Source organism: Ovis aries, chromosome X, assembly GCF_016772045.2.
Source record: "Ovis aries strain OAR_USU_Benz2616 breed Rambouillet chromosome X, ARS-UI_Ramb_v3.0, whole genome shotgun sequence".
Taxonomy (NCBI): domain Eukaryota; kingdom Metazoa; phylum Chordata; class Mammalia; order Artiodactyla; family Bovidae; genus Ovis; species Ovis aries.
In genome coordinates this window covers 119546681-119574449 of record NC_056080.1, presented here as the reverse complement: position 1 = coordinate 119574449, position 27769 = coordinate 119546681, and the positions used below count along the sequence as shown (strand labels likewise).

The 27769-nt window shown below is 38.4% G+C and overlaps 1 protein-coding gene across 4 annotated transcripts in view; it reads right to left on the bottom strand.

Annotated features, from left to right (window-relative positions):
* The window catches only part of LRCH2 (leucine rich repeats and calponin homology domain containing 2), a 105919-nt gene extending 78973 nt beyond the window's left edge, over positions 1–26946 (bottom strand). For 2 of the 4 annotated variants that reach the window (XM_015105079.4, XM_027962966.3), the window contains exon 1: positions 26527–26946. In XM_015105079.4, the coding sequence (XP_014960565.2) occupies positions 26527–26875 (349 nt within the window). In that variant the 5' untranslated portion in view covers positions 26876–26946. The remainder of the gene's footprint in view (positions 1–26526) is intronic. The other 2 variants (XM_060407885.1, XM_060407886.1) reach the window with 1 other exon arrangement.
* Positions 26947–27769: the final 823 nt, after the last annotated feature.

Here is a 27769-nt window from a genome sequence, read left to right as displayed (position 1 = left end):
TGAGCAAAAATAAATGAAAAAGAAAAAAGAAATAAAGGAAAAATAAGTAAAGGTTATTAATTATATAATTAATAATTTAATAATTAGTAAAGGTTTACTAACAATTAGTGAAGATTAATAAAACTAAAAGCTGGTTCTTTGAGAAGATAAAATTGACAAACCTTTAGCCAGACTCATCAAGAAAAAAAGAGAGCAGAATCAAATCAGCAAAATTAGAAATGAAAAAGGAGAGGTTACAACAGACAATGCAGAAATACAAAGGATTATAAGAGACTATCATGAACAACTATATGGCAACAAAATGGATAACCTGGAAGAAACAGATTCTTCAGTTCAGTTCAGTCGCCCAGTCGTGTCCAACTGTTTGCAACCCCATGAAACGCAGCACACCAGGCCTCCCTGTCCATCACCAACTCCCAGAGTCCACCCAAACCCATGTCGCTCGAGTTGGTGATGCCATCCAACCATCTCATCCTCTGTTGTCCCCTCCTCCTCCTGCCCTCAATCTTTCCCAGCATCAGGGTCTTTTCAAATGAGTCAGCTCTTCCCATCAGGTGGCCAAAGTATTGGAGTTTCAGCTTCAACATCAGTCCTTCCAATGAACACCCAGAACTGATCTCCTTTAGGATGGACTGGCTGGATCTCTACCACAGTTCAAAAGCATCAATTCTTCAGTGCTCAGCTTTCTTTACAGTCCAACTCTCACATCCATACATGACCTCTTCCTAGACTGAACCAGCAAGAAATCGAAATTATGAACAACCCAATTACAAGCACTGAAATCAAAATTTTGATCAAAAATCTCCCAAAAGAACAAAAGCCCAGGACCAAATGGCTTCATAGGTGAATTCTATCAAACATTTAGAGGAAAGCTAATGCCTATCCTTCTAAAACTCTTTCAAAAATTGTAGAAGAAGGAACACTATTAAACTCATTCAACAAAGCCACCATCACCCTGATTCCAAAACCAGACAAATACAACACAGAAAAAGAAATCTACAGGCCAATATCACTGATGAACATAGATGCAAAAATCCTCAACAAAATTCTAGCAAACAATTCAACAACACATTAAAAAGCTCACCATTAAAAAGCTACATCATGATCAAGTTGGGTTTATCCCAGGGTTGCAAGGATTCTTCGATATATGCAAATCAATCAATGTGATACACCAAATTAACAAACTGAAAGATAAAAACCATACGATAATCTCAATAGATGCAAAAAAAGCTTTTGACGAAATCCAGCACCCACTTATGATTAAAACTCTTAAAAGAATGGTCACAGAAGGAACCTACCTCAACATAGTGAAGGCCATATATAAGCCAAAAGCAAACATTATTCTCAATGGTGCAAAACAGAAAGCATTCCCCCTAAGATCAGGAACAAGACAAAGGTGTCCACTCTCACCACTATTATTCAACATAATTTTGGATGTCCTAGCTACAGCAATCAAGAAGAAAAAGAAATAAAAGGAATCCAGATCAGAAAAAAAGAAGTAAAGTTCTCACTGTTCACAGATGACATGATACTATACATAGAAAACCCTAAAGAAACTATCAGAAAATTACTAGAGCTGATCAGTGAATTTAGCAAAGTCACAGGATACAAAATCAATACACAGAAATCACTTGCATTTCTATATACTAACAATGAAAAATCAGAAAAAGAAATTAAGGAATCAATCCCATTCACCACTGCAACAAAACTAATAAAATATCTAGGAATAAACTTACCTAAGGAGACAAAAGAACTCCATACAAAAAATTACAAAACACTAATGAAAGAAATCAAAGATGACATAAACAGATGGAGAGATATTCCATGTTCCTGGGTAGGAAGAATTAACATTGTGAAAATGACTATAACTACCAAATGCAATCTATAGATTCAATGCAATCCCTATCAAATTGCCAAGAACTATAACAAAAAATTTCACAATTCATATGGAAACACAAAAGAACTTGAATAGCCAAAGCAGTCTTGCAAAAGTAGAATGGAGTTGGAGGAATCAACCTTCTTGACTTCAGACTATACTACAAAGCTACAGTCATCAAGACTATATGGTACTAGCACAAAAAGAGAAATATAGACCAATGGAATAAGTTAAAAAGCCCAGAAATAAACCTATACACCTATGGGTACCTTATTTTTGACAGAGGAGGCAAGAATATACAATGGGGCAAAGATAGCCTCTTCTTTTTTTTTTATTTTTAGTTTTTTATTTTTTAAATTTTAAAATCTTTAATTCTTACATGCATTCCCAAACATGAACCCCCCTCCCACCTCCCTCCCCATAACATCTTTCTGGGTCATCCCCATGCACCAGCCCCAAGCATGCTGCATCCTGCGTCAGACATAGACTGGCGATTCAATTCACATGATAGTATACATGTTAGAAGATAGCCTCTTCTTTAAGTGGTTCTGGGAAAACTGGACAGCTACATGCAAAAGAATGAAATTAGAACACTAACTACTAACATCATACACAAAGATAAACTCAAAATGGATTAAAGACCTAAATGCAAGACCAGAAACTATAAAATTCTTAGAGGAAAACATAGGCAGAACACTTGATGACATAAATCAAAGCAAGACCCTCTATGACCCACCTCCTAAAGAATGTAAATAAAAACAAAAGTAAACAAGTAGGATCTGATTAAACTTAAAAGCTTTTGCACAGCAAAGGAAACTATAAGCCAGATGAAAAGACAACCCTCAGAATGGGAAAAAGTAACAGCAAATCAAACAACTGACAAAGAATTAATTTCCAAAATATACAAGCAGCTTATACAACTCAATACCAGAAAAACAAATAAGCCAGTCAAAAAGTGGGAAAAAGACCTAAAGAGACATTTCTCCAAAGAAGACATATAGATGGCTAACAAACACATGAAAAGATGCTCAATATTGCTCATCATTAGAGAAATGCAAATCAAAACTACAATGAAGTATCACCTCACACCAGTCACAATGCCCATCATCAAAAAGTTTATAAACAATAAATGCTGGAGAGGGTGTGGATAAAAGGAAACCCTCTTGCACTGCTGGTGGGAATGCAAATTGATAGAGGCACTGTGGAAGATGGTATGAAGATTCCTTAAAAAACTAAGAAGAAACCCACCATATGACCCAGCAATCTCACTCCTTGGCATAAACCCTGAGAAAATCAAAACTGAAAAAGACACATGTACCCCAATGTTCACTGCAGCACTATTTACAACATTTACAATAGCTAGATCATGGAAGCAACCTAGATGTCCATCAACAGATGAATGGATGAAGAAGTTGTGGTACATATACACAATGGAATATTACTCAGCCATAAAAAGGAACACATTTGAGTCAGTTCTAATGAGGTAGATGAACCTATCTATCTTAAAAGGATAGATCTCATGTTAAAAGGATAGATCTCATGATATGCACTCACCACAACATAAAGGAGTATTTTTCAAAATAAGTAGATCTGTTATACAGAGTGAAGTAAGTCAGAAAGAGAAAGATAAATATCATATACTAATGCATATATACGGAATCTAAAAAGATGGTACTGAAGAATTTATTTGCACGGCAGCAATAGAGAAACAGATATAGAGAAAGGACTTAAGGACACGGGGAGAGGGGAGGAGAAGATGAGATGTATAGAGAGAGTACTTACATTACCATATGTAAAATAGATAGCCAATGGGAATATGCTGTATGTCTCAGGAAACTCAAACAGGGGCTCTGTATTAACCTAGAGGGGTACAAAGGGGAGGGGACATATGTTTACCTATTGCTGACTCATGTTGATATTTGACAGAAAACAAAATTCTGTAATTATTCTTCAATTAAAAAATAATTTTTTTTAAAAGAATGGAATCCAGAATTCTGGCTTAGGCAACTAAATGATGCTACTTAACAGAAAAGTGAGAGGTGGAACAGGATTTTTATTCTTATTTTTGCTATACAGTTTTCTTTTGCTTTTTGAAGAAGAGGATAGAATCAAGGGTTCAATTTTACATTTGTACAAACTGAGATATCTGAAAGATAAGGGATTGTGAAATGGCCAGTTAATCAGATCATTCTGGATTTCATACGTGAGGTCTGGGATGGATACATAAAATTGAAAGTTGTGGGAATATGGTTAGCACTATAAAAATGGAAGACATCACCTAAAATCAGAGTACTAAGTCAAAAAGAAATTCAAGACTGGGCCATTCAGAAGACCAATGTTTAGTTAAGCATAGAAAAAAAAAAAGCAAGCAGAGGAGACTAAAACTAACAGTCAAGAGAAAATACAAGAACCATAAAAAAGAGAACATTCAAAGAAGCAACTGGAGAAAAAGCAAAAGTATCAGTATTAATAACCAATGGTTTCAATAATTTAAATAAAATCAAAATATTATTTTAATAATTTATAGATTTATTATTGTGTGATGCTTTATCTTCCTTCCCCTCCAAAAACAAGACTCGGTTAAATTACAAAGTAATATTATGAATTCCCTTAGGGAATCTAAATGAATTTTCATTCATAAACTATTTTCTGAATGAGCTAATATATTTATTTAGTAAACACCACTTTAAATTACAATTATTTTTCAGGTATAATTGAGTAAAGCAAATAAAGCATAATAAAGTCAAAATTAAAACTCAAGCCATTATAAAGCCTCTAAGAAAATCTTGTTCTAAGCTTTTTCAGATATTTTTTTTTCTTTTTCGTTTTTTATTTTAGGGGGCTCATTGCATTATTTCTTTACTTGTTTGGCTTTTCCAATATTTTAAATCTGTATAAACATCTTTTCTAAGAATGGGGTAAACAGAACAGTGCCAAAAGAAAAATACAACCATAGAGACAAAGGTGGCCAATAACACGTAACAATCTGTATTTTAATTTCTTGATCTATCTCACACTAACAGCATCTCGTATTTTCCTTCAAAAAAGTAAAAATTAACTTTTACATAGATATAATGGATAAAATTTAAACTCTGTTTTAATATTTTTACCTTGTGATGTACAATTAAATAGATTTTATAACATTAAAAATCTTTTAATGAACACATGCAGTAAGGCAACTAGAATAATATTAAAAAAGAACACATTATACTCAAGAAATACATGCAAAATTGGTATTTTATTTAATATGGTTCCATCTAAAGATGGAAAACAAACTTTTAATTTCTTCCTGATGGTGAGATTCATTTCACAACAGCTTTAAAGTCTACCTTCTTAGGGGACAAGTAAGACTTGGGAAATGACAATTGTAAAAATGTTTCACCTTTCCCACATACTCACAAGAAAAGAAATTAAATTCTGCTCTTTATCTTCCTGTAGTGAGCTGAATGGTAGCCCTCAAAGATATCAGGTCCTAATAATTCCTGGAACCTGTCAAGGAATTAGCTTATATGGTAAAATTTTTTGGCAGATATAATTAAGTGTCTTGCAATGGAGAATATTCTGCACCATCCAGGTGGGTGCTAAGTGCCATCGCACATATCTTTACAGGAAGACAACAGAGGGAAACAAGATGCACATTGAGGAAAAGGCCATGTGAAAGATGGAGGAAGACACTGGAGTGATGAGGTCACAGAATGCCAGCAGTTACCAGATGCTGGAAGAGGTGAGGAGTGGATTCTCTCAAGTCTCCAGAGGGTTTATATCCCTGCTGAAACCTTGATTTTAGCTTCAAAAGACTTATTTTGGACTTCTGGTCTCAAGAACTATAAGAGAGTAAATTTCTGTTGTTTCAAACCACCAAGTTTATGGGTCATTTGTTACAGCAGCCACAGGAAACAAACACATTTCTCAAAAATAGTTTATCAAAATTAATGAGAAAATGCCTGCAAAAATATTTTAATAGTTGTACATTTTTTTCTTTAGTAGTAAGGTGATAACTCAATTAATTAATATCCTTGAGGATAAAAACCTGTATCACCAGTGAACTAGGTTTCATCTTAGTTTTTATTATAAATCATATCAAGTAGTATTGGCAATAACTCAACAGTAGACAGACTGTGTACTGTTTCTTGCCTTCCTTCAAACTGCTCCTTGTAAAACTGCTGGGAGCCTGTTAAAGACGTTAATAGATCATTTTAAATAATCTGATCTAAATTATGTTCTGTATCACTCAAGTTTCAGAGGTCAAAAAAGCTAGAGAAGGGAGAAAAGGAGTCAGATGGAATGGAAATCTGTTTGCTGCCTCCCAAGCTGCAGCCACAAGAGCCACAGATGGGTCCATCTGTCACCAAGTACAATTCTTGGCCCACTGGCTATCATTTCTGCCACGGTATAGCAAATTATTTTCAGAACGTGTACTATTATACTATACTAATTTCAGTTTTGTTTTATTCACTGTACAAAAGGCTGTATGACTTTTGTCACATATTGTTAAAATGAACTGATACATGAGTCTTCTCTGGGTGGTATTTAATAGTACAGGCTGCTATAGTTCCTCTTATTAAAAAGAAAATCCTAGATCAACTGAAAAACTGTCACATTTTCACCTATGGAAAAATGTCTAACAAATGATGGGTGTTGTTAGAACACAGGCTCATCATTAACAGAGATAGAGAATTTTCTGCTTGAAGAAATATGACAGTTAAGTAGAGAAATAATTTGAAATCAGAATTGTAAAATCACATCAACAATAAGCTAAGTGGAACTAAAGCAAATACCTTATACACACACTTGCGCGTGAACATAAACACGCACCTTCCATATATGCTAGATCTGAAGGCTATAGGCTTTGCACAATTTCTAATCTTCAAAACAATCTTATGAGGTAGCCACTACCCCTCATTATACACATGAATCAAAGACATATTGAATGGCATGTCTAATGTTAAAAAACAACTAGTAGTAATTGACAGCACAGAGGTTCCCAACTTAGATGTGACTTCAAAGTCCATGTTTTATGTGTGCTTGTCCATTCCTCCAACACATTATGCATTGTGACTTCCTGTCCCAGACTTCAAATATTCTGTTCCACTGGAACCCCAAAGTAGAATCAAAGAAATTCTAAATCTCCTAACTACATTCATATCCTAGGTTTCTTCTTGCAATAGGAAGCAGAACAAAAATCTTACTTCAAGCCCCAATTTTCAGTTAAGAAAATAATGAACATTAAAAAAACTTTCAGCTGTTCCCAATTTAGCATTTCAGAACTGCTTAGTCTGAGCCAACACACAGCTTTCTTGGCTCCTTAAAAGAGAGGACCCTTATTAATTTTTCAATATTTTAACCAACTCAATTAACAAGGATTAAAGAAAATTAAACAAGTTTCTTCAAAAGGTTTGTAACATCTTATAGGCAAAACCATTCTGTTGAGTACTTGTCAAGAATTCTAAAGGATCTGAGACTTCAACCTACTTGTCAGCCAACAAGCTAGCCTAACAGTTTAACGGGTGCTGGCAGAAGGCATGAAACCCCTGTGTGAGTCAAAGGACTTAATTACTCACAGCACAGCAAGTGGCATGACCAGCATATCTGTAGCAGTTCGTCTTTCTCCCAGTATCTCACAGGGGCAACATATATGGGTATAGATGGATACTTGCACATACAATACACCACATTACAGAAGAGGAGCTTCGAATTAAGGGAACTCAAATCTTTTATAATAGACAGTACATATGCCTGCACTGTGTTCAAACGGAAACATTGTTTTTCTTGATAATAAGCATAATTGTCCTTTGCTCTCGAGACAGAAATTATCTCATTCTTCCCAAAGATGGTCCTGAACAAAGGGCTGTTAGTGCTTCACTGGCAAGATGTATAAAAACATGAGACCCATGGAATATTATCTCCAGCTCTACCATGTACATTCCTTATTGACCAGAGATTGGAAGTTGCAGCCTCACCACAGAAAATATACAAGGTAAAATAAATATCATGAGCACCAAATTCTCTGTAGTTCTGCACTCAGAGTCTGAGACAGAGGCAGGCAAATCCTCATTCTCACCTTCCAAGTCTCATTCTTATTTCCCAGGCAGCATCCTAAACTGAATCATAACCTGTGTCATTCATTCAAAATTCCGTAAGGACCAAATCAGGTACTACATGTTAGGGTAGGTTAAAAGCAAATCAGATATCACCTCTAAGAAATTCTAATTAGTGTTCCCTAACACTTCGGTGAAAGGAACTATACAAAAAAAAAAAAATTACTCCCACTTAGTTTGACTAAAATTGTGATTTGTACAAACATGCTGTGACAGGACCAATACTTCATCATCCTTGGGGTTTATCTCACAGTTTACAGAAGTCCTGTAGACTGAAAAATGCGGTATAACTGTTATTTAGTAGATGAGCACTAGACTGTATCTGAACTATATTCTAATTCTACTCATGATTACCTATAAAAGATTGTCCAAATCACTTAATTACTGCTCTTCACTACCTCAGAGCTACTGGAAATGAATAAACATTCTTAAATCCCTAGAGGAAATAAACAAAAGAAATGAAAGGAAAATTATCAATTTGCAGCCAATGATGTATAATGTTCATAAGGGTACAAAATAAAATGCTGAAAACTGACTATTCAGTTCTTATTTACATTAAAAATATATGCTAGAATTATATGTCTTCAGGAAAGTGCATAAAATCAACTAGCTTAAATACTTATTTCCCAACATGAAAATGAAAAAAATAAATTTTCTGTGCTTTTCAGTAATTGGTGTACATAAAATCTGAGTAATATGCTCTAAAATATTAATGCTTCATTATCTATTTTCTCATCTAAAAGAAACGTTAGGAGTAGAAACAAAAGCAACAAGAAAACATGAGGCACCACAGCTGTCTGTCAATAAAAGAATGGAGAATATTTTTGAAGTATTAAGACTCTGATGTTGGAACTTGATGGGAAATGACAACCCCATGGCTCTGGCATCTGCTTTCAACAGATGTCCTCAGCAAAGACAGGTGATTTCTTGATTCAGTATTCCCTAAAAAGGTATTGTGCTGTCATTCAGAACAAGATAATGAAAAATCAGTCTATAGCTGCTGCTGCTGCTAAGTCACTTCAGTTGTGCCCGATTCTGTGTGACCCCATAGACGGCAGCCCACCAGGCTCCCCCATCCCTGGGATTCTCCAGGCAAGAACACTGGAGTGGGTTGCCATTTCCTTCTCCAATGCACGAAAGTGAAAAGTGAAAGTGAAGCCGCTCAAGTCGTCTCCGACTCTTAGTGACGCCATGGACTGCAGCTTACCAGGCTCCTCCATCTATGGGATTTTCCAGACAAGAGTACTGGAGTGGGGTGCCATTGCCTTCTCCACTATAGCACTGAAGCCTCATTGAATAAGATGCACAGCTCAAGAATTTCTAAGCTACTTCATGAGTTAAAGTATTAACCATAAGTACAGTGGAGAGAAAAAAGTGATGTAGATATTCAAAAAAGTGAATAAAAATGCTTTAAAGCCAACAGTTATGAGAAACAATAACAAGCAGACCTCAGTGACCTGCAGCAACCAACAATGGAAGACTCCTTTTGAGCACAGGCGCTTTGAGAAACAAGGGTGCAAACAAAAACAGATGCTGCAAGGAGAAAGCACAGCTGCTAACCAAAGGACAGATTACATGCATGCTCAGTGAGAAAAGGACTTTGAGTCATACAATTACTAAGCCACGTGGAAAGACAAGACTTTATTTTGTAAGGGGGGAAGGGGAAGCTCTATGCACAGCTGTATGTAGAAAATTCTACATATTGTTTCAATTTCACAAAAAAATAATGCAGTATAATGACATTCAAACATCAAAGTGATGTTTGAGAATGGCACTCTACTTCAACCCCTATAAAATCTATTATACTATAAATTTAGCATTTTGAACTCATGTTGTATTATTAAGTGGTTCTCAAAAACTTTTTATTTTCAAAAGACAAATGTTATAGCCTCATCACATAACTTTTACTAAAATAAGTTTCAGATGGAAGAAAAAGATAAACATAATAATGAATCATAGAAAACTAGAAAAACATTTTAGTGAACAGTCACTCAATTCTAGAATTGGGGATGGACTTTCAAAGCATCGAATGAAGAAATAATTCACAAATGAAAAGATTTCTAGATTTAGCTACATAAGTTTTACATAAAGAAAACTACAGTCTATCAAAGAGCAAAATGAGGGACTTCTCTGGTGGTCCAGTGGCTAAGACTCTGTGCTCCAATGCAGGGGCCTGTGTTCAATACCCGGTCAGGGAACTAGATCCCACATGCACCAACTGGGAGTTCACAAGCCACAACAAAAATCTTGCATGCTGAAACTAACAGTTCACATGCTGCAATTAAAGATCCCCATGCCACCAACGAAAATTGAAGATTCAGAGTGCTGCAAGTAAGACCCAGTGCAGTGAAATAAATTAAAAAAAAAATTTAACCAAAATGATACTAACAGTTCATATATAAAGCCTGGGCCAAGGACATAAATAGATTCAAATATAAAAATTATTAATGACCTAGATATATGTGAAAATACATTCAACCTCACTATTAATCAAAAGAAGAGTAAAGAATAAGACACTATGATTTGCCCATCATTTTAAAGGTTCTCAAAGATATTACAGGGGCTTCCCTAGTAGCTCAGCTGCTAAAGAATCTCCCTGAAATGCAGGAGACCCCAGTTCGATTCCTGGGTCGGGAACATCCCCTGGAGAAAGGATAGGCTACCCACTCCAAACCCCAGCTGGGTTGGTATAGCTGTCACAGCCAGAATCCCAAGTGGCGGCCACCAAGATCTGCAGGATGAGGAGGAACCAGTCTGGCTTAAGTAACTGATGACAAGCGTGTGACCCGTCCTTAGGGAATGTGTCTAAAAGCTGCTGGTCCCCCTAGTGTCTAGAACCTGCTGGCCCCCTGACAACCTTCAGATGTGTAAATGAGCACAGGAATCAAAGAGAAGGATGTGCGCTCATCTTCTGTGAAAACTCCAAAACTGCAACTTGATGCTGAACAACCATTGACAGGAGAATGTTGGATCCCACCAGAAAGATACCTCATGTCCAAAGGCAAAGGGGAAGCCCCAAAAAGACAGTAAGAGGGGAAAAATCACATTTAGAATCAAACCCTATACCCACCAGAGACACTTGGAGGGCTCAAACAAAACCTTATGTACACCAGGACCACAGAGACAGCCAGACCTGCCTTTGAGTGTTTGAGTGTCTCCTGAAGAGACACTGGTCAGCGGTGGCCTGCCATGGGGATAGGGGCTCTAACTGCAGCAGAACTGGGTCACGCAGCATGTGGCATAAGCCCTCTTAGAGGAGGTCACCATTAGCTGCACCATACAGCCACCAGGCAGATGACCCACAAACTGCAGAACAATTAGATCAAAGAAATTCCTGCACTGTTAAGAAAGTTCTAGGACTGACAACAGATTTACCAACCTGGGGATCCAGCAAAGGGACTGAGAACCCTCAGGAAATTTGACTTTGGAGGCCAGTAGGATTTGATCACAGAACTTCCACAGGACTGGGGAAACAGATTCTTGGAAGACACAAATCAAACCTGTGTGCACTAGGAGCCAGGAGAATGGAGCAGTGTCCCCACAAGAGACTGAATCAGACTTGCCTGTGAGTGTCCAGGAGTGGAGGCATGGCTCAACAGTTTGGCCTCAGGCCAAACAACTGGGAGGGAACACAGCCCCAACCATGAACAGAAAATTAGATTAAAGATTTACTGAGCATGGCCCTGCCCATCAGAACAAGATCCAGCTTCCCCAACAGTTAGTCTCTCCCATCAAGAAGCTTCCATAAGCCTCTTATCCTTATTCATCAGAGGGCTGTGGTTTTCAGAGAATGAAAACCACAATCACAAAAACTAATCAAACTGATCACATGGACCACAGCCTTGTCTAACTCAATGAAACTATGAGCCATGCCATGTAGGGCCACCCAAAATAAACAGGTCATGGTGGAGAGTTCTGACAAAACATGGGATGCTGGAGAACGGAATGGCAAATCACTTCAGTATTCATGCCATGAACAGTATGAAAAGGCAAAAAGATATGACACTGAAAGATGAACTCCGCAGGTCAGTAGGTGCCCAATATGTCACTGGAGAAGAGTGGAGAAATAACTCCAGAAAGAATGAAGAAATGGAGTCAAAGCAAAAACAACACCCACCCAGTTGTGGATGTGACTAGTGATGGAAGTAAAGTCCGACTTACTTCCAGAACAACACTGGAAAGAACAATACTGCATAGGAACCTAGAATGTTAGGTCCATGAATCAAGGTAAATTGGAAGTGGTCAAACAGGAGGTGGCAAGAGTGAACATGGACATTTTAGCAATCAGTGAACTAAAATGCACTGGAATGGGTGAATTTAACTCAGATGACCATTATATCTACTATTGTGTCAAAGAATACCTTAGAAGAAATGGCGTAGCCCTCATAGTCAACAAGAGTCCGAAATGCAGTACTTGGGTGTAGTCTCAAAAACAACAGAATGATCTCTGTTCGTTTCCAAGACTAACCATTCAATATCACAGTAATCCAAGTCTATGCCCCAACCACTAATGCCGAAGAAGCTGAAGTTGAATGGTTCTATGAAGACCTACAAGACCTTCTAGAACTAACACCAAAAAAAGATGCCCTTTTCATCATAGGGGACTGGAATGCAAAAGCAGGAAGTCAAGAGACACCTGGAATAACAGGCAAGTTTGGTCTTGGAGTACCAAATGAAGCAGGGCAAAGGCTAACAGAGTTTTGCCAAGAGAACACACTGGTCATAGCAAACACCCCTTTTCAACAATACAAGAGCCAACTCTACACAGGGACATCACCAGATGGTCAGTACCAAAATCGACCAATTATATTCTTTGCAGCAAAGATGGAGAAGACATATACAGTGAGCCAAAACAAGACCTGGAGCTGACTGTCACTCAGATCATCAGCTTCTTATTGTAAAATTCAGGCTCAGATTGAAGAATATAGGGAAAACCATTAAGCCATTCATTACGACCTAAATCAAATCCCTTATGATTATAAAGTGGAGGTGACAAATAGATTCAAGGGACTAGATCTGGTACACAGAGTGCCTGAAGGACCATGGATGGAGGTTCATAACATTTCACAGGAGGTGATGACCAAAACCATCCCCAAGAAAAAGAAATGAAAGAAGGCAAAGTGGTTGTCTGAGGAGGCCTTACAAATAGCTGAGAAAGGAAGAGAAGTGAAAGGCAAAGGAGAAAGGGAAAGGTATATTCAACTAAATGCAGAGTCCCAGAGAATGGGAAAAACTAGAGATCTCTTTAAGAAAATTGGAGTTACCAAGGGAATATTTCATACAAAGATAGGCACAATAAAGGAATAAAATAGCAATGATGGAACAGAAGCAGAAGAAATTAAGAAAAGGTGGCAAGAATACACAGAACTATACAAAACAGCTCTTAATCACCCAGTTAACCACAATGATGTGGTGAATCACCTACAGCCAGATGTCCTGGAATGTGAAGTCAAGTGGGTCTTGAGAAGCATTACAACAAAAGTGGTGTAATTCAATTCATTACAAAGGACTGATGCTGAAGCTGAAGTTTCAATACTTTGGCTATCTGATGTGAAGAGCTGACTCACTGGAAAAGACCCTAATACTAGGAAAGACTGAAGGTAGGAGGAGAAGAGGACAACAGAGGATGAGATGGTCAGATGCCATCACTGACTCAATGGACATGAGTTTGAGAAAACTCTGGGAATTGGTGATGGACAGGGAAGCCTGGCATGCTGCAGTTCATGGGGTCCCAAAGAGTCGGACACGACTGAGCAACTGAACTGAACTGAAAAACAAAGCTAGAGAAGGTGATGGAATTCCAGCTGAGCTATATCAAATCTTAAAAGATGATGCTGTTAGATTGCTGTATTCATTATGCCAACAAATTTGGAAAACTCAGCAGTGGCCACAGGACTGCAAAAAATCAGTTTTCATTCCAATCCCAAAGAAGGGCAATGCCAAAGAATGTAAAAAGTACTGTACAATTGCACTCATTTCACATGCCAGCAAGATTATGCTCAAAACCCTTCAAGCTAGGTTTCAGCAGTACATAAACAGAGAATGTCCAGATGTACAAGCTGTATTTAGAAAAGGCAGAGGAACCAGAGGTCAAATTGCCATACGCTGATCATAGAAAAAGTAAGCGAATTCCTTAAAAACAAATGGGACCTAATTAAACATAAAAGACTTTGCACAATAAAGGAAACTATAAGCAAGGTGAAAAAGCCTTCAGAATGGGAGAAAATAATAGCAAATGAAGCAACTGACAAAGAACTAATCTCAAAAATATACAAGCAACTCCTGCAGCTCAATTCCAGAAAAAATAAACAACCCAATCAAAAAATGGGCCAAAGAACTAAACAGACATTTCTCCAAAGAAGACATACAAATGCCTAATAAACACATGAAAAAATGCTCAGCATACTCATTATCAGAGAAATGCAAATCAAAACCACAGTGAGGTACCATCTCATGCCGGTCAGAACGGCTGCTATTAAAAAGTCTACAAAAAATATATGCTGGAGAGGGTGCAGAGAAAAAGGAACCCTCTTATACTGTTGGTGGGAATGCAAACTAGTACAGCCACTATGGAGAATACTGTGGAGATTCCTTAAAAAACTGGAAATAGAACTGCCATACCACCCAGCAATCCCACTGCTGGGCATACACAGTGAGGAAACCAGAATTGAAAAAGACACGTGTACCCCAATGTTCATTGCAGCACCGTTTACAATAGCCAGGACATGGAAGCAACCTAGATGTCCATCAGAAGATGAATGGATAAGAAAGCTGTGGTACATATACACAACGGAATATTACTCAGCCATTAAAAAGAATACATTTGAGCCAGTTCTAATGAGGTGGATGAAACTGGAGCCTATTATACAGAGCGAAGTAAGTCAGAAAGAAAAACCCCAATACAGTATATTAGCATATATACATGGAATTTAGAAAGATGGTAATGATGACCCTATATGTCAGATAGCAAAAGAAACACAGATGTAAAGAACAGACTGTTGGACTCTGTGGGAGAAGGTAAGGGTGGGATGATTTGAGAGAATAGCATTGAAACATGTATATTATCATATGTGAAATAGATCGCCAGTCCAGGTTCAATACATGAGACAGGGTGCTCAGGGCTGGTGAACTGGGATGACCCTGAGGGATGGGATGGGGAGGGTGGAGGGGGAGAGTCAGGATGGGGAACATATGTACACCCAAGGCTGATTCATGCGAATGTATGGCAAAAACCACAATATTGTAATTAGTCTCCAATAAAAAATTTTTTAAAAAAATCTACTTCTGCTTCATTCACTATGCTAAACCCCTTGACTATGTGGATCACAACAAATTGTGGAATATTCTTAAAGAGAAAGGAATACCAAAGCACCTTACCTGCCTTCTGAGGTAGGTATGCAGGTCAAGAAGCAACAGTTAGAACTGTACATGGAAAAAAATTGAGAAAGGAGTATGTCAAGGCTATATATTGTCACCCTGCTTATTTAACTTATATGCAGCGTATATCATGTGAAATGCTGGGCTGGATGAAGCACAAGCTGGTATCAAGATTGCTGGGAGAAATATCAATAACCTTAGCTGTGCATATGACACCACTTTAATGGCAGAAAGTGAAGAGGAACTTAAGAGCCTTTTGACGAAGGTGAAAGAAGAGAGGAAAAAAGCTGGATTAAAATTCAACATTTAAAAAACTAAGATCATGGCATCCGGTCCCATCACTTCATAGCAAATAGATGGGGAAAATGTGGAAACAGTGTCAGATTTCATTTTCTTGGGCTACAAAATCAATGCAGAAGTTGACTGCGAAATTAAAAGATGCTTGCTCCTTGGAAGAACAGCTATGTCAAGCCTAGCCAGTGTTTTTAAGAAGCAGAGATATCACTTTGCCAAAATAGGTCTGTATAGTAATAGCTGCGGTTTTTCCAGTAGTCAGGTACGGATGTGAGAGCTGGACCATAAAGAAGGCTGAGTGGTGAAGAACTGAAGCTTTTGAACTGTGGTGCTGGGGAAGACTCTTGAGAGTTCCTTCAACTGCAAGATGAAACCAGTCAATCCTAAAGGAAATCAACCCTGAATATTCATTGGAAGGACTGATGCTGAAGCTGAAGCTCGAATACTTTGGCCACCTGATACGATAGCTGAGTCATTGGAAAAGACCCTGATGCTGGGCAAGACTGAAGCCAGGAGGAGAAGGGGACAACAGAGGATGAGATGGTTCAGTTCAATTCAGTCGCTCAGTCATGTCTGACTCTTTGTGACCCCATGAATCACAGCATGCCAGGCCTCCCTGTACATCACTAACTCCCAGAGTTCACTCAGACTCACGTCCATCGAGTCAGTGATGCCATCCAGCCATCTCATCCTCTGTCGTCCCCTTCTCCTCCTGCCCTCAATCCCTCCCAGCATCAGAGTTTTTTCCAGTGAGTCAACTCTTCGCATGAGCAGGCCAAAGTATTGGAGTTTCAGCTTCAGCATCATTCCCTCCAAAGAAATCCCAGGGCTGATCTCCTTCAGAATGGACTGGTTGGATCTCCTTGCAGTCCAAGGGACTCTCAAGAGTCTTCTCCAACACCACAGTTCAAAAGCATCAATTCTTCGGCGCTCAGCCTTCTTCACAGTCCAACTCTCACATCCATATATGACCACAGGAAAAACCATAGCCTTGACTAGACGGACCTTTGTTGGCAAAGTAATGTCTCTGCTTTTGAATATGCTATATAGGTTGGTCATAACTTTCCTTCCAAGGAGTAAGCGTCTTTTAACTTCATGGCTGCAGTCACCATCTGCAGTGATTTTGGAGCCCCCCCTCCAAATAAAGTCTGACACTGTTTCCCCATCTATTTCCCATGAAGTGATGGGACCGGATGCCATGATCTTCGTTTTCTGAATGTTGAGCTTTAAGCCAACTTTTTCACTCTCTTCTTTCACTTTCATCAAGAGGCTTTTTAGTTCCTCTTCACTTTCTGCCATAATGGTGGTGTCATCTGCAAATCTGAGGTTATTGATATTTCTCCCGGCCATCTTGATTCCAGCTTGTGCTTCTTCCAGTCCAGCGTTTCTCATTATGTACTCTGCATAGAAGTTAAATAAGCAGGGTGACAATATACAGCCTTGACGTACTCCTTTTCCTGTTTGGAACCAGTCTGTTGTTCCATGTCCAGTTCTAACTGTTGCTTCCTGATCTGCATACAGATTTCTCAAGAGGCAGGTCAGGTGGTCTGGTATTCCCATCTCTTTCAGAATTTTCCACAGTTTATTGTGATCCACACACTCAAAGGCTCTGGCATAGTCAATAAGGCAGAAATAGATGTTTTTTCTGGAACTCTCTTGCTTTTTCCATGATCCAGCATGGTTGGATGACATCAACAACTCAATAGACATGAGTTTGAGCAATCTCCAGGAAATGGTGAAGGACAGGGAGCCTGGCATGCTGCAGTGCATGGGGTCAAAAGTCAGACACAACTTGGCAAATGAACAACAACAAATATTATTATATAACCCAGCTATTTCATTCACAAGTATACACACAAGAAATTATTGTACATCTACAACAGGACACGTGAATAATGCTGCTTATAGTAGTACTGTTCACAAGAGTAAAAATATGTTAACAATATTATGGCCACCAGTGAGAAAGTGGATAAAGTATGCTATAGTTGCACAATGAAAGATAATTCAGCCATCAAAAAGAATGAACTATAGTTTCATACAACAATTTGTATCTTTGCAACTTAGCAGTAAGCAATATAATATTAAAACTACCAGTTATATAAAGCAGAGTTATGTATTACATTTTTTAAAAGTTCAAAACAAGAACTAAGCAATGTATTATTAAGGAGCAAGCTTACTGGCTGGAAGCTGTCTTAGTAGCAACGAGTGATAAGCAGTTTTGCACATGAGAAAGAGTCCTCAGGCTACAGTATGAAGAACGAATTGGACTTGAAGCAAACTGAAGGTGAAGCAGAGAAATCATTTGGGAAAAACCGCTGATAGGGTCAGTTAAAGGTGAGGAGAGAAGGACATAAACAACAACAACTGACACTGAGATTAGACAGGAATGGAACAGAATTGAAAGCTATTCAAAGAGTTATGATCAAGAGCCCTTAAGTTCCAACCATATATAGATGGTGAGGGAAGTTGACGAGTCAAGAATAATTCCCAAGTTTCTGGTCTGCAAGACCAGAGGTCCTAGGGTCAATACAAAAGTTGATTTTTTTTGGACATTTTGAGTTTCAAGAGATTCTGGGATGTCAATATTCATGTAGTATCCTCTTTTTTTTTTTTTTTTAATGGGCTTCCCAGGTGTCACAGTGGTAAAGAACCCACCTGCCACTGCAGGAGATGCTGGAGACATGGGTTCGATCCCTGGGTTGGGAATATCCCCTGGAGGAGGAAATGGCAACCCACTCCAGTATTCTTGCCTGGAAAATTCCATGGACAGAGGAGACTGGTGAGCTATAGTCCATGGGGTCGCAGAGAATTGGATCCTCTTTTTATGATTAAGTATAAAATCTGATCCTTTCCCCTTCAAAGCCTATCCTATAATCGATGTCACCACTCCCTCTTCAAATCTGCATACTGCTTTGTTTTCGCTTATGACATTCATCTTACTTTAGCCAAGCAGTGCTCAGTCTTGGCACCACTGACATTTTGGACCTGGAAAGTCTTTGTTGTGTGTGCAGTCCTGTTCATTTTAAGATGCTGAGCAGCATCCCTGGCTTCTACCCACTAGATGTGAGTAGCATCCCCAAGTTATAACAATCAAAACTGTTTCCAAAAACCAATGAAGTTGCTCAGTCGTGTCCGACTCTTTGTGATCCCATGGACTGTAACCTACCAGGCTCCTCCATCCATGGAATTTGCCAGGCAAGAGTACTGGAGTGGGCTGCCATTTCCTTCTCCAGGGGATCATCCCAACCCAGGGATTGAACCCAGATCTCCTGCATTGCAGGCAGACGCTTTACCGTCTGAGCTACCAGGGAAGCCCCAACATTACCAAATATCTCTTGGGGGCAAGTTCCCCATTCCTTAAAACCATGATCTAGCCTATATAATAGATACATGAATACTTAATTTATACCACCACTTAAAATCATAAATTCCCTAAAGGCAGCAACTTTACCATTTTGCCCATTTATATAAAATAGATATGACAAATGTATTCTTACATACTCATCAAGGTAGATTAAGGGGATAGTTATCTATGTTTGATTTACTATTTTTAAATTTATAAATATCTTTAAAAGTAATTGATTTCCCATTGACACAGGCATCTCTAACCAATTAGCTAAAGTACTAAGGATTTATATACTGGAATTATTTTTTTAAGAGGGGAAAATTTCTATGCTGCATATTCTGGAGTCTCTTAGGGACATAAGCATTTCACGAAGTCATTTTTGAATCAAATCCAAATTCACAAATGTTCTAGAATTGGTTAGTCTCCATACAGTTCAAATAAAAGTTTATACACAATCATTTTATTTCTGTCTCGTGTCCCCTTAAATCCCTAATATTATGCATAAAATTTCACCGAAAGAAGCATAATTAATTTAAACACCAATCCATGCCTCAAATTATAAGAGTACACAGATAAACAATGTCCACAAATAGGTAAGACTTTATTTTCCTATTTGGAAAAAAAACTTAAAATAAATTTTTTATCAAAACATATATTAGACAATATCTATTGTTTAACTATCCATTACAGTCTACTGACTGGCAGTCTATAAGTGGAATGCTATCAATTTATAATATATTTGAAACAGTAGAAATGTAAAGACTAAAAGTTAGACCTTTAGCAGACTGAATACACTAGTTTAAAATGAAACTAAACACAAACTTAAATTATTGTTATAAAACTCACTTGTACAGTTTTCTTTTATTACATTAAATGGTTCCCTGGAGTATAAGGTATTTTTTTTTTCTATAAAAGGGAAATGGGGGAAAAAAAGGGAAGCAGAGAAAACTTTCTGAAATTTTTCAGAGAACTGATTGTATTACAATGCTTCAAGAACTACCTAAATATACACAAAGTATAGAGAAAAGTAAAAGGTTTCCCCTTCTAAATTGTTCATGATGATGAACAGTCTCTGTACCATGGGGCATCACACAGTTTAAGTATCCCTTAGAGTGTACTGTTGGGATGGGCTAGGAGAATGATATACCCTTTTGCAAAGTGTGACTGTATGCCTTGGAACTTAAATACCACCTCCCAGGAAATCAACATGCTCTAAGTCTTCAATTACTTTTATTTGTGAAAAGTGTCCTGAACATCACTTCTCATGCTGTCAATGAGGTTCTGGATCTTGTATATCTTTATGCTTTTGATGATAAATAAATACTTCAGAGTTTATGTTACAAACAATCTAAATCAAAATATTAAATTTTAAACTTTAAGCCAGTGTCTCTAATCCCAATTCCAAAATATTCCAATCAACCACTTCTGTTCTTTTACCTGTCATGAAGTATATATGGTAATTTTTTCCAGAAAACATGGTAAGATCATATTTTTCAAATGCAATTAATCTAGCTGCTTATCACACAGTCCTAATTTTAAACTGTGGCTTATTCTCCATAATGATTCCTTAAAGCATTTTGCTCTATTGAGTACCTATTCCTATGCTTATAAACTTGTTTTCCCATGACACTGCATTGATTAACACTAAAATTTAAGACATCATTATCCCCAGGGATCTACATTCCCGCCACCTTAGCAAAAGTCAGAGAACTAGGTAACCCCTCTCTTCCATTGCTAACGACCATGTCCACTGCTAACGACCATGTCCATTGCTAACGACCAGTCCATGAAGATTCTCCCTCCCCTTCTTGTATTTTAACACTGAACTCTCCACCAATTCCATCCTCTCAGCCTCCAAGTATGTTTGAGAAAATACAGAGTGAACTTTCAGTTAACATCTGCCCTTAATATGCAATGCCATTCTCAACGCCATATGGGTGTAATTTCTCCCCTGAAAGCCTGCAATTGTCCCTTTCTGCTTAATCCTAACCAACCCGGCATGCATAGGGTCGCAAACAGTCGGACACAATTTAGCAACTGAACTGAACTGAAGCTGATCCCACAGTGATCATTTAACTCAAGATTCAGCAAGAGTTAACTTTATAGGAAATTTTCTCAAACTAACTTAACTCCCAATAAAGTTAAGCCTTATGCCACAGTTCCATATAACTTATTTGTATCATTTATTAAAATATATATTTTTAATATTGCTACATCTCTTTTCTAATAATTACATATATTACTGTACACATGCACCTATTTTATAAACCTTTATAGGATCATGTTTCCATAGTTAGAGTTTAATAAAAGCTTGCTTAATGTACCTATTGTAAAACCAATACCATGAAGACAAGCTATGCAAATATCATGTGCAAAACAAAACACACTGCACCATAAACAGAAACTATATGGTCTATGAAGCTAAATAAGCATTCATCTTTCAGATTAAATCACCTATTTATTAGCACAGTGTTTATTAATAGCTTTGTTATAAGAAGAAAAAGTGTTGCAACAGGAATAACACTGGAATAGTGTTAGATTTAGAAAATCTAGCCTCTGACCCACACTCTGCCATATACTAGCCATTTAACTTCGGGCAAATCACTTAACCTCTCTCAACAACAAAGGGTAATTACTATGCACTCTACAAAGCCCACAGGGTTATTATTAGGATACAAAAGGGTAATATATATGAAAGTGCTTAGAATTTACAAGGAGCTGTATAAATGGTATGAGTTTAATGACAACCATACACTCTGATTTAAGATAACATTTTTTTTATTTTGTGTTTCTTATTTACCATGGGTTTTGAGTTGGTTCTTTTTTTTTTAACATTTTAAAATGTGAACTTGCAAAAGAAAGAAATTAAAGGGCAAGTATTTATGCTCTAGAAGAATTCATCACTGAATAAAACACTGCAAGGTTTAGCAACTCAAATTCAATCTGAACCAATTAAAATATGAGTCAACTAACAAAAATGTCCTTAATATTCAACTTTTCAGCAAGATATTTATTACATAAAGCAAGGCAGATATTTGATTCCGGCCACAAAATCACAAGCTTATTCCACCGAATGCACTTAGATGGCCTTCACCTATGTAACAAAATCAGAAGCTGCAAAGTTTAATCGGCTCCATTTTACAAGCAGATACAATACACCATGCTCCACAGTTGAAGAGGTGAACCAGCACATGTAGGAAATACTAGAGTTGACTGCAGGTTTACAGGAAAACATGTGATTCACCAGGACACAACACAATCTGATGTATGTAAAGAATTCCTAAATCTGTTTCACAGACCTATTGTTTATGGACATAAAGAACTATGAAGAAGCAGAGGGGGCAGCTGCAAATAGACTGAGACTTATCTGTAGTACTGGTGACAGTCAAATATGAAAAGTTTCCAAATGTGTTTGCATAGCCATTACCCATTATCATTTTTAAGCTCTCTTAAAGTCAACAAGTATCACAGTATCCAGATAGACTAAAACTTTCTAGGCCGTTTCCCTTTGTCTTTCCAAGTCTACCCACAGACCAGCAAAGATAAGACATTACAACCAGAGTTAGCTATTTTCTTGAAACTTTCAGATCCCTGATTTCCTGTTTTTATATGCATGAGGATTTTAATTAAGAAGTATCTGGAATGCATATCAATTCAAAAAAGGTCATGAGCACAAACCACCAAATGGAGAATCAAGTAAACTGGCAAACTCTCCCTTTTAAATGTTAATCGCCTAGAAAGGCTGCCATAATTAGTTATTAGCAGTTGAGCTCCATCCTAGCAAAGAAAAGGGAGTGAGGCTGAAGAGGGAAAAAGAAATAAGGAGGGCAGCAGGAGGAAGGGGACAGGTGAAGAAGAACAGACACCAGAAATGCAAAGAGAAATAAAAAAGATACCAAAGATAAACTTTGCCATCAGCTACATACAATCCACACTCCCTCACAGGAAGACTATTAATAGAGAAATTAAGATTTTGCTGCTACATATTTTACAGTCATTATTTTAACACAAGTTTATCCAACAATGTTAAATGTAAAACAGTTATTCAAGGGAACTGAAGAAACTATAGTTTCCTGTAAGTTCCTAGTCACTAAAGACATAATATGATGAAAAAAATGAGTCTGCTTTACACAAGTCTATCAGAAAGAGTACTGAACTAGAACTTGAACATTTAGTTCCTTCCTAGCTTTGGTTTTGACCTTCTTGACAATTAGCTTTGCGTTAGTCACCAAACTTTTATCAATGTTCTCATTCACTCAAACAATAAATATTTCTTAAATGTCTAAAAAATTCTAGAGTTTCCCAACCCTGACTGCACAGAAGAATCACCTGGGAATACTTACACACACACACACACACACACACACACACACACACACACACACACACACACACACACACACACACACCTCTTTGCCCCTGAGACTGATTTAATTGGTCTGGGGTGGAGCCCGGGCACACACACACACACACACACACACACACACACACACACACACACACACCCCGGGCACGCACACACACACACACACACACACACACACACACACACACACACACACACACACACACACACACACACACACACACCTCTTTGCCCCTGAGACTGATTTAATTGGTCTGGGGTGGAGCCCGGGCATAGATTAAAAAACAAACAAACAAACAAACAAAAAAACTCCCTTGCTATCTTTTTTTTTAATTTTTTTAACTTTACTTTACAATATTGTATTGGTTTTGCCATACATTGACATGAATCTGCCACATCCCACCTCCCACCCCATATCATCTCTCTGGATCATCCCCGTGCACCAGCCCCAAGCATCCCATATCCTGTATCGAACATAGACTGGCAGGGAAGGTGGAAAGCCACAGGTCTATTTCATCTTTTATGTACATGGGAAAGGAACAGCAAACAATGTGAAGAGCCATCTCCCTTCCTTTAAATGTATCAATTTCCCCTTCTAATCCAATTTTGTTTTAACCTAGATTCTCACCACCTCACACCTAGATTCTCACCACCTCACACCTAGATTAACAAATAGTTTCCTACCGATTTTCCCTTCTTCCAGTCTCTTCCCAACTCAATAAACCATTGCTGTCTAACTAATCAATTTGGTACTGAAACATTATTCCACTGAGAGTCATTTTAAATATAACAATAACAACAAACAGAACTGTTTTCATTGAGCAGAGACTATATTGCATATACATATTTATATGTTTGTATATATACAAGTATGTATGTATAATCTCAAACATGCTCTATTTTTCTTCAATTCCATTTATATATAATGGATACTAGTCTCTTTACATACAAGATTATTGCCCCTAAGTAGTTGTGGTTGAATTTGGTCAAAAATGAATGGCAAATGAATCACCCACAGATCTCTAATTTAAATTCTCACTTGTTCCCACAAGGAACACCAATTCAATTTTTTTTTTAAAGTAAAATGAGGTGGAATTATTTTAAAAAGTTCTCTGTTACTGTAGACACTGATAAAATTTATGATGAATGAATATTACCAAGAATAAATACGGTTCTGGTTTGTGTTAAAACTTGCCTCAGAAAACAAACTAAAGCCCTAAAAGCCAATGGTTATAATCACATAAGATGATACTCATATTTATGAAAAATATTAAGTATAATATAAGATGTATATAATGAGAAAACTAAGGAAGTGCATTACTTATTCCCTGACCGTAAGCAGTTTTCCATCTTCCCAGGGAAAGCAAAACATAAAAAAGAAAATAAAGCCAGCACTAGCACGTAAGTGGTAAAGACATTAAGTACCATGGGAATTCAAAGAAACAGAAGACTGCCCTGGACTAAGGGAGTTGGAGACAGCATCTTGGAAAAGCTGGGGCTTGAACAAAATTAAATAGGTGGAGAAAAGGAAATCTCATGAATATGGATCTTCTACAAAGATAAGGCCGAAATTCATAAACTATGTTTGAGGAACTGCGAGCTGACCTACTTGGAACAGAGGGTTCTATGTAGGAGCATTTGAGGACTTAAGGTTGAAACAATAAACTGGAGCCAGACAGTGAAAGGCCAGAATGCCAACCTAGGATACTTCAACTCTGCGCTATAGATAGATAAATCTTTTATAGCTAACAACAAGCAAAACAACATATCCCTATAATGATGCCTGAAACCATTTTTCTTGAAGCCTTTGAAGAACATACCTAGTAGTACAATGTCTTGCCAATATATCTTGAATATGTGAACATATTGTTTAGGAAATCTGTTCAGAGTGAAAGAGTAAACACTCAAATATGCTTTCCAACATACAAAATCATTGATGGTTCTTAGGATAACTCCTAAGAGAATAACTGGATAGGAGGCTTCAATTTTAGGTTCTCTTCCTCTCCCCACCCTCATCCAAACACACATCTTGATTTAATACCTAGAAACACAATACAATGAAATAGTGTTATTCTGAAAATAAGAGATCTTTTATTACCTCCCATTATGAGTGAATTTACTTACTACATTGCCTCAAAATCACTAAATTTATTAAGATCATTTTGTCCATGATTTCTTTCAGCAAAGCTGAAAACAGATACATAAATAACAAATTTGAAGATTATGAAAAGTGAAAAGTCCTTCATCAAATCAAAACACACCTAAAATAATCAGCCTTGGCTTATAAGGCAGAGGGGAGACTGTTCATAACAAAAAAATGCCATCCACAACAAAGAGTACCAGAGAGTATATGAAGAACATTACAATAGCCAATTTCTCATCCAAAATGATAAACTGTTAACCCACAACTCCAAAAAGAATGGAGTTAATTTTGATTCTCAAAAATGCCCTTACAATTTTTGGTTACATCTGTAATGAAAATTAAGACTCCAGCACAACTCAAAACAAGGATTCTTTCCCTTAGTAAAGCAGACACATAAGTGATTGATGATTTAATTTGCCGTTGCAGCAAATACTAATTTAAGCGCCACTACCTCAACACCAGGAAAATGACAAATCTCAGTATTTAAAGCCATACGTGACAAGAAGGCAAGACTATTCTAGGATGATTAAAACACACACAAAATAAGAACACAGAAAAAAAACCGTGGCAATATTGCTGCTGCACTAGGAAAAGGGATATACCATTCTTACAGGCACGCATGGCTTTAAAGAATATGTATAGATTATGGTCTTATGCATTGTCTTTTTTTCCTCCAGGAAAGACCGGAACATTCACGAGAGTTGGAAGAAGTGCATTCAGGAAGGTGTCAATGCCTCCCTCCCCACCCCTTTAGGGGGGAAACTCGCTTTAACAATAATGCTCTTTCACTCCTCACATCCCACCCGGTTTCCACAGACCCTTCAGTCAGCATTCCTGCCCACCCCCCCGCCGCCACTTCCCCGCTCTGCCCCTCACATTCAGAGCTGGCTGCTGCGACTGTCTCGCCGCCCCCGCGCACCCGCCCCGACCAGCGGAGTCTAACAACGCAGCCACGCAGCCACCCAGAAACCCACTGCCCCCACCTCCTCCTCGCCCCGCTTCCCCTCCCCCTCCCCGCCCTGTCACCTGCTTGGGTGGTGTCCGTCAGGTCGTAGCCGCTGCCCGGGAAGTCTCGGAGCTTCCTACCGCTGAGGCTCAGGATGCCGGAGTTGCCCGCCTCCTCCAGGGCCCGGTCCAGGCTCCTCACGGTGTGTTGAGGCTGCAGGCTCCCCGGGTTCCACTGCGGCCCGTTGGGGAACGGCTGACCGAAAAGAGTCGGTACCGGGATGGGCACCACCAGGGTCCCGCCGCCGCCGCCGCCTCCCACTCCGGTTCCGCCGCCTCCCCCTCCGGCCCCACCACCGCCACCGCTACTTCCACCTCCACCACAACTGCCGCCCCCACTGTTACCACCACCTCCCTGACTCGCCGCCATGTTCCTGGGAGAGAGAATAGCCCCCGACAATACTCTGAGCCTGTGCCGCGAGTGTAGGGGGTTCTTAGGACGCATGCGCAGGCTGGGGGCGGGAGGTGGGGGGTGCGAGGTAGAGGGTGGGAAGCAACCAGGGGGCGGGCTGGGAGGAGGTGTTGGGTATGGAACAGACGCTGTTCAAACGTGCAGAATGCTTGCTTTAAGAAATGTGCTATCAGAGGAAGGATGCTAAACCCCGGTTCCGCTGCTTTGGGTACCAAAATCTTGGGAAGCGACACCAGCTTAACTCTAGGTCGTCAGGGATGTGACCCCAGATCTCTAAGTTGCTTCACCTTTTGAGATCTGCAAAACAAAAGTAAATATATTAGAGATGAAAGAGATTCGTTTCAGAATATTTTGAAGCGGCATTTAGAAGGACTATCAGCTACCTGATTGAAACGCTTACTGCAAATGCCTCAGGAATCCTTTAGCAGTGTTAACACGGAGAGAAACTTTGGGGAGGAATATGGGTGCAGAATTGTTTTTTAAGCCTGCATGAATTTTCCCATAATTTAGAATTCCAAAATAAGAAAAGCCTTTTAAAATGTTTTCAAGGAAGCCTCTCGTTTCAGTGTGTGTGTGTGTCTCAGCCAAACTGCTGCCTTCCAAAACTTGGAAAAGTTCTCTGCATTCTGTTCTATAACTCTTTGAAGTCCTGCCAAGGTCTCCAAAATATCTCGAGTTTCTTATCATGTTAGTATGGCTGATGGAAAACTCTGATCATCAAACAACCTTAAAGTTTATTTTTGATATACAGCCTTTCTGAAGATTTAATGCTGTGGATAGGAAGCTAATCAATCTTGGATTTTCGGAGTTCATTCTTGGAACCTGAAGCCAACCATTTAGGTAGGTCACTGC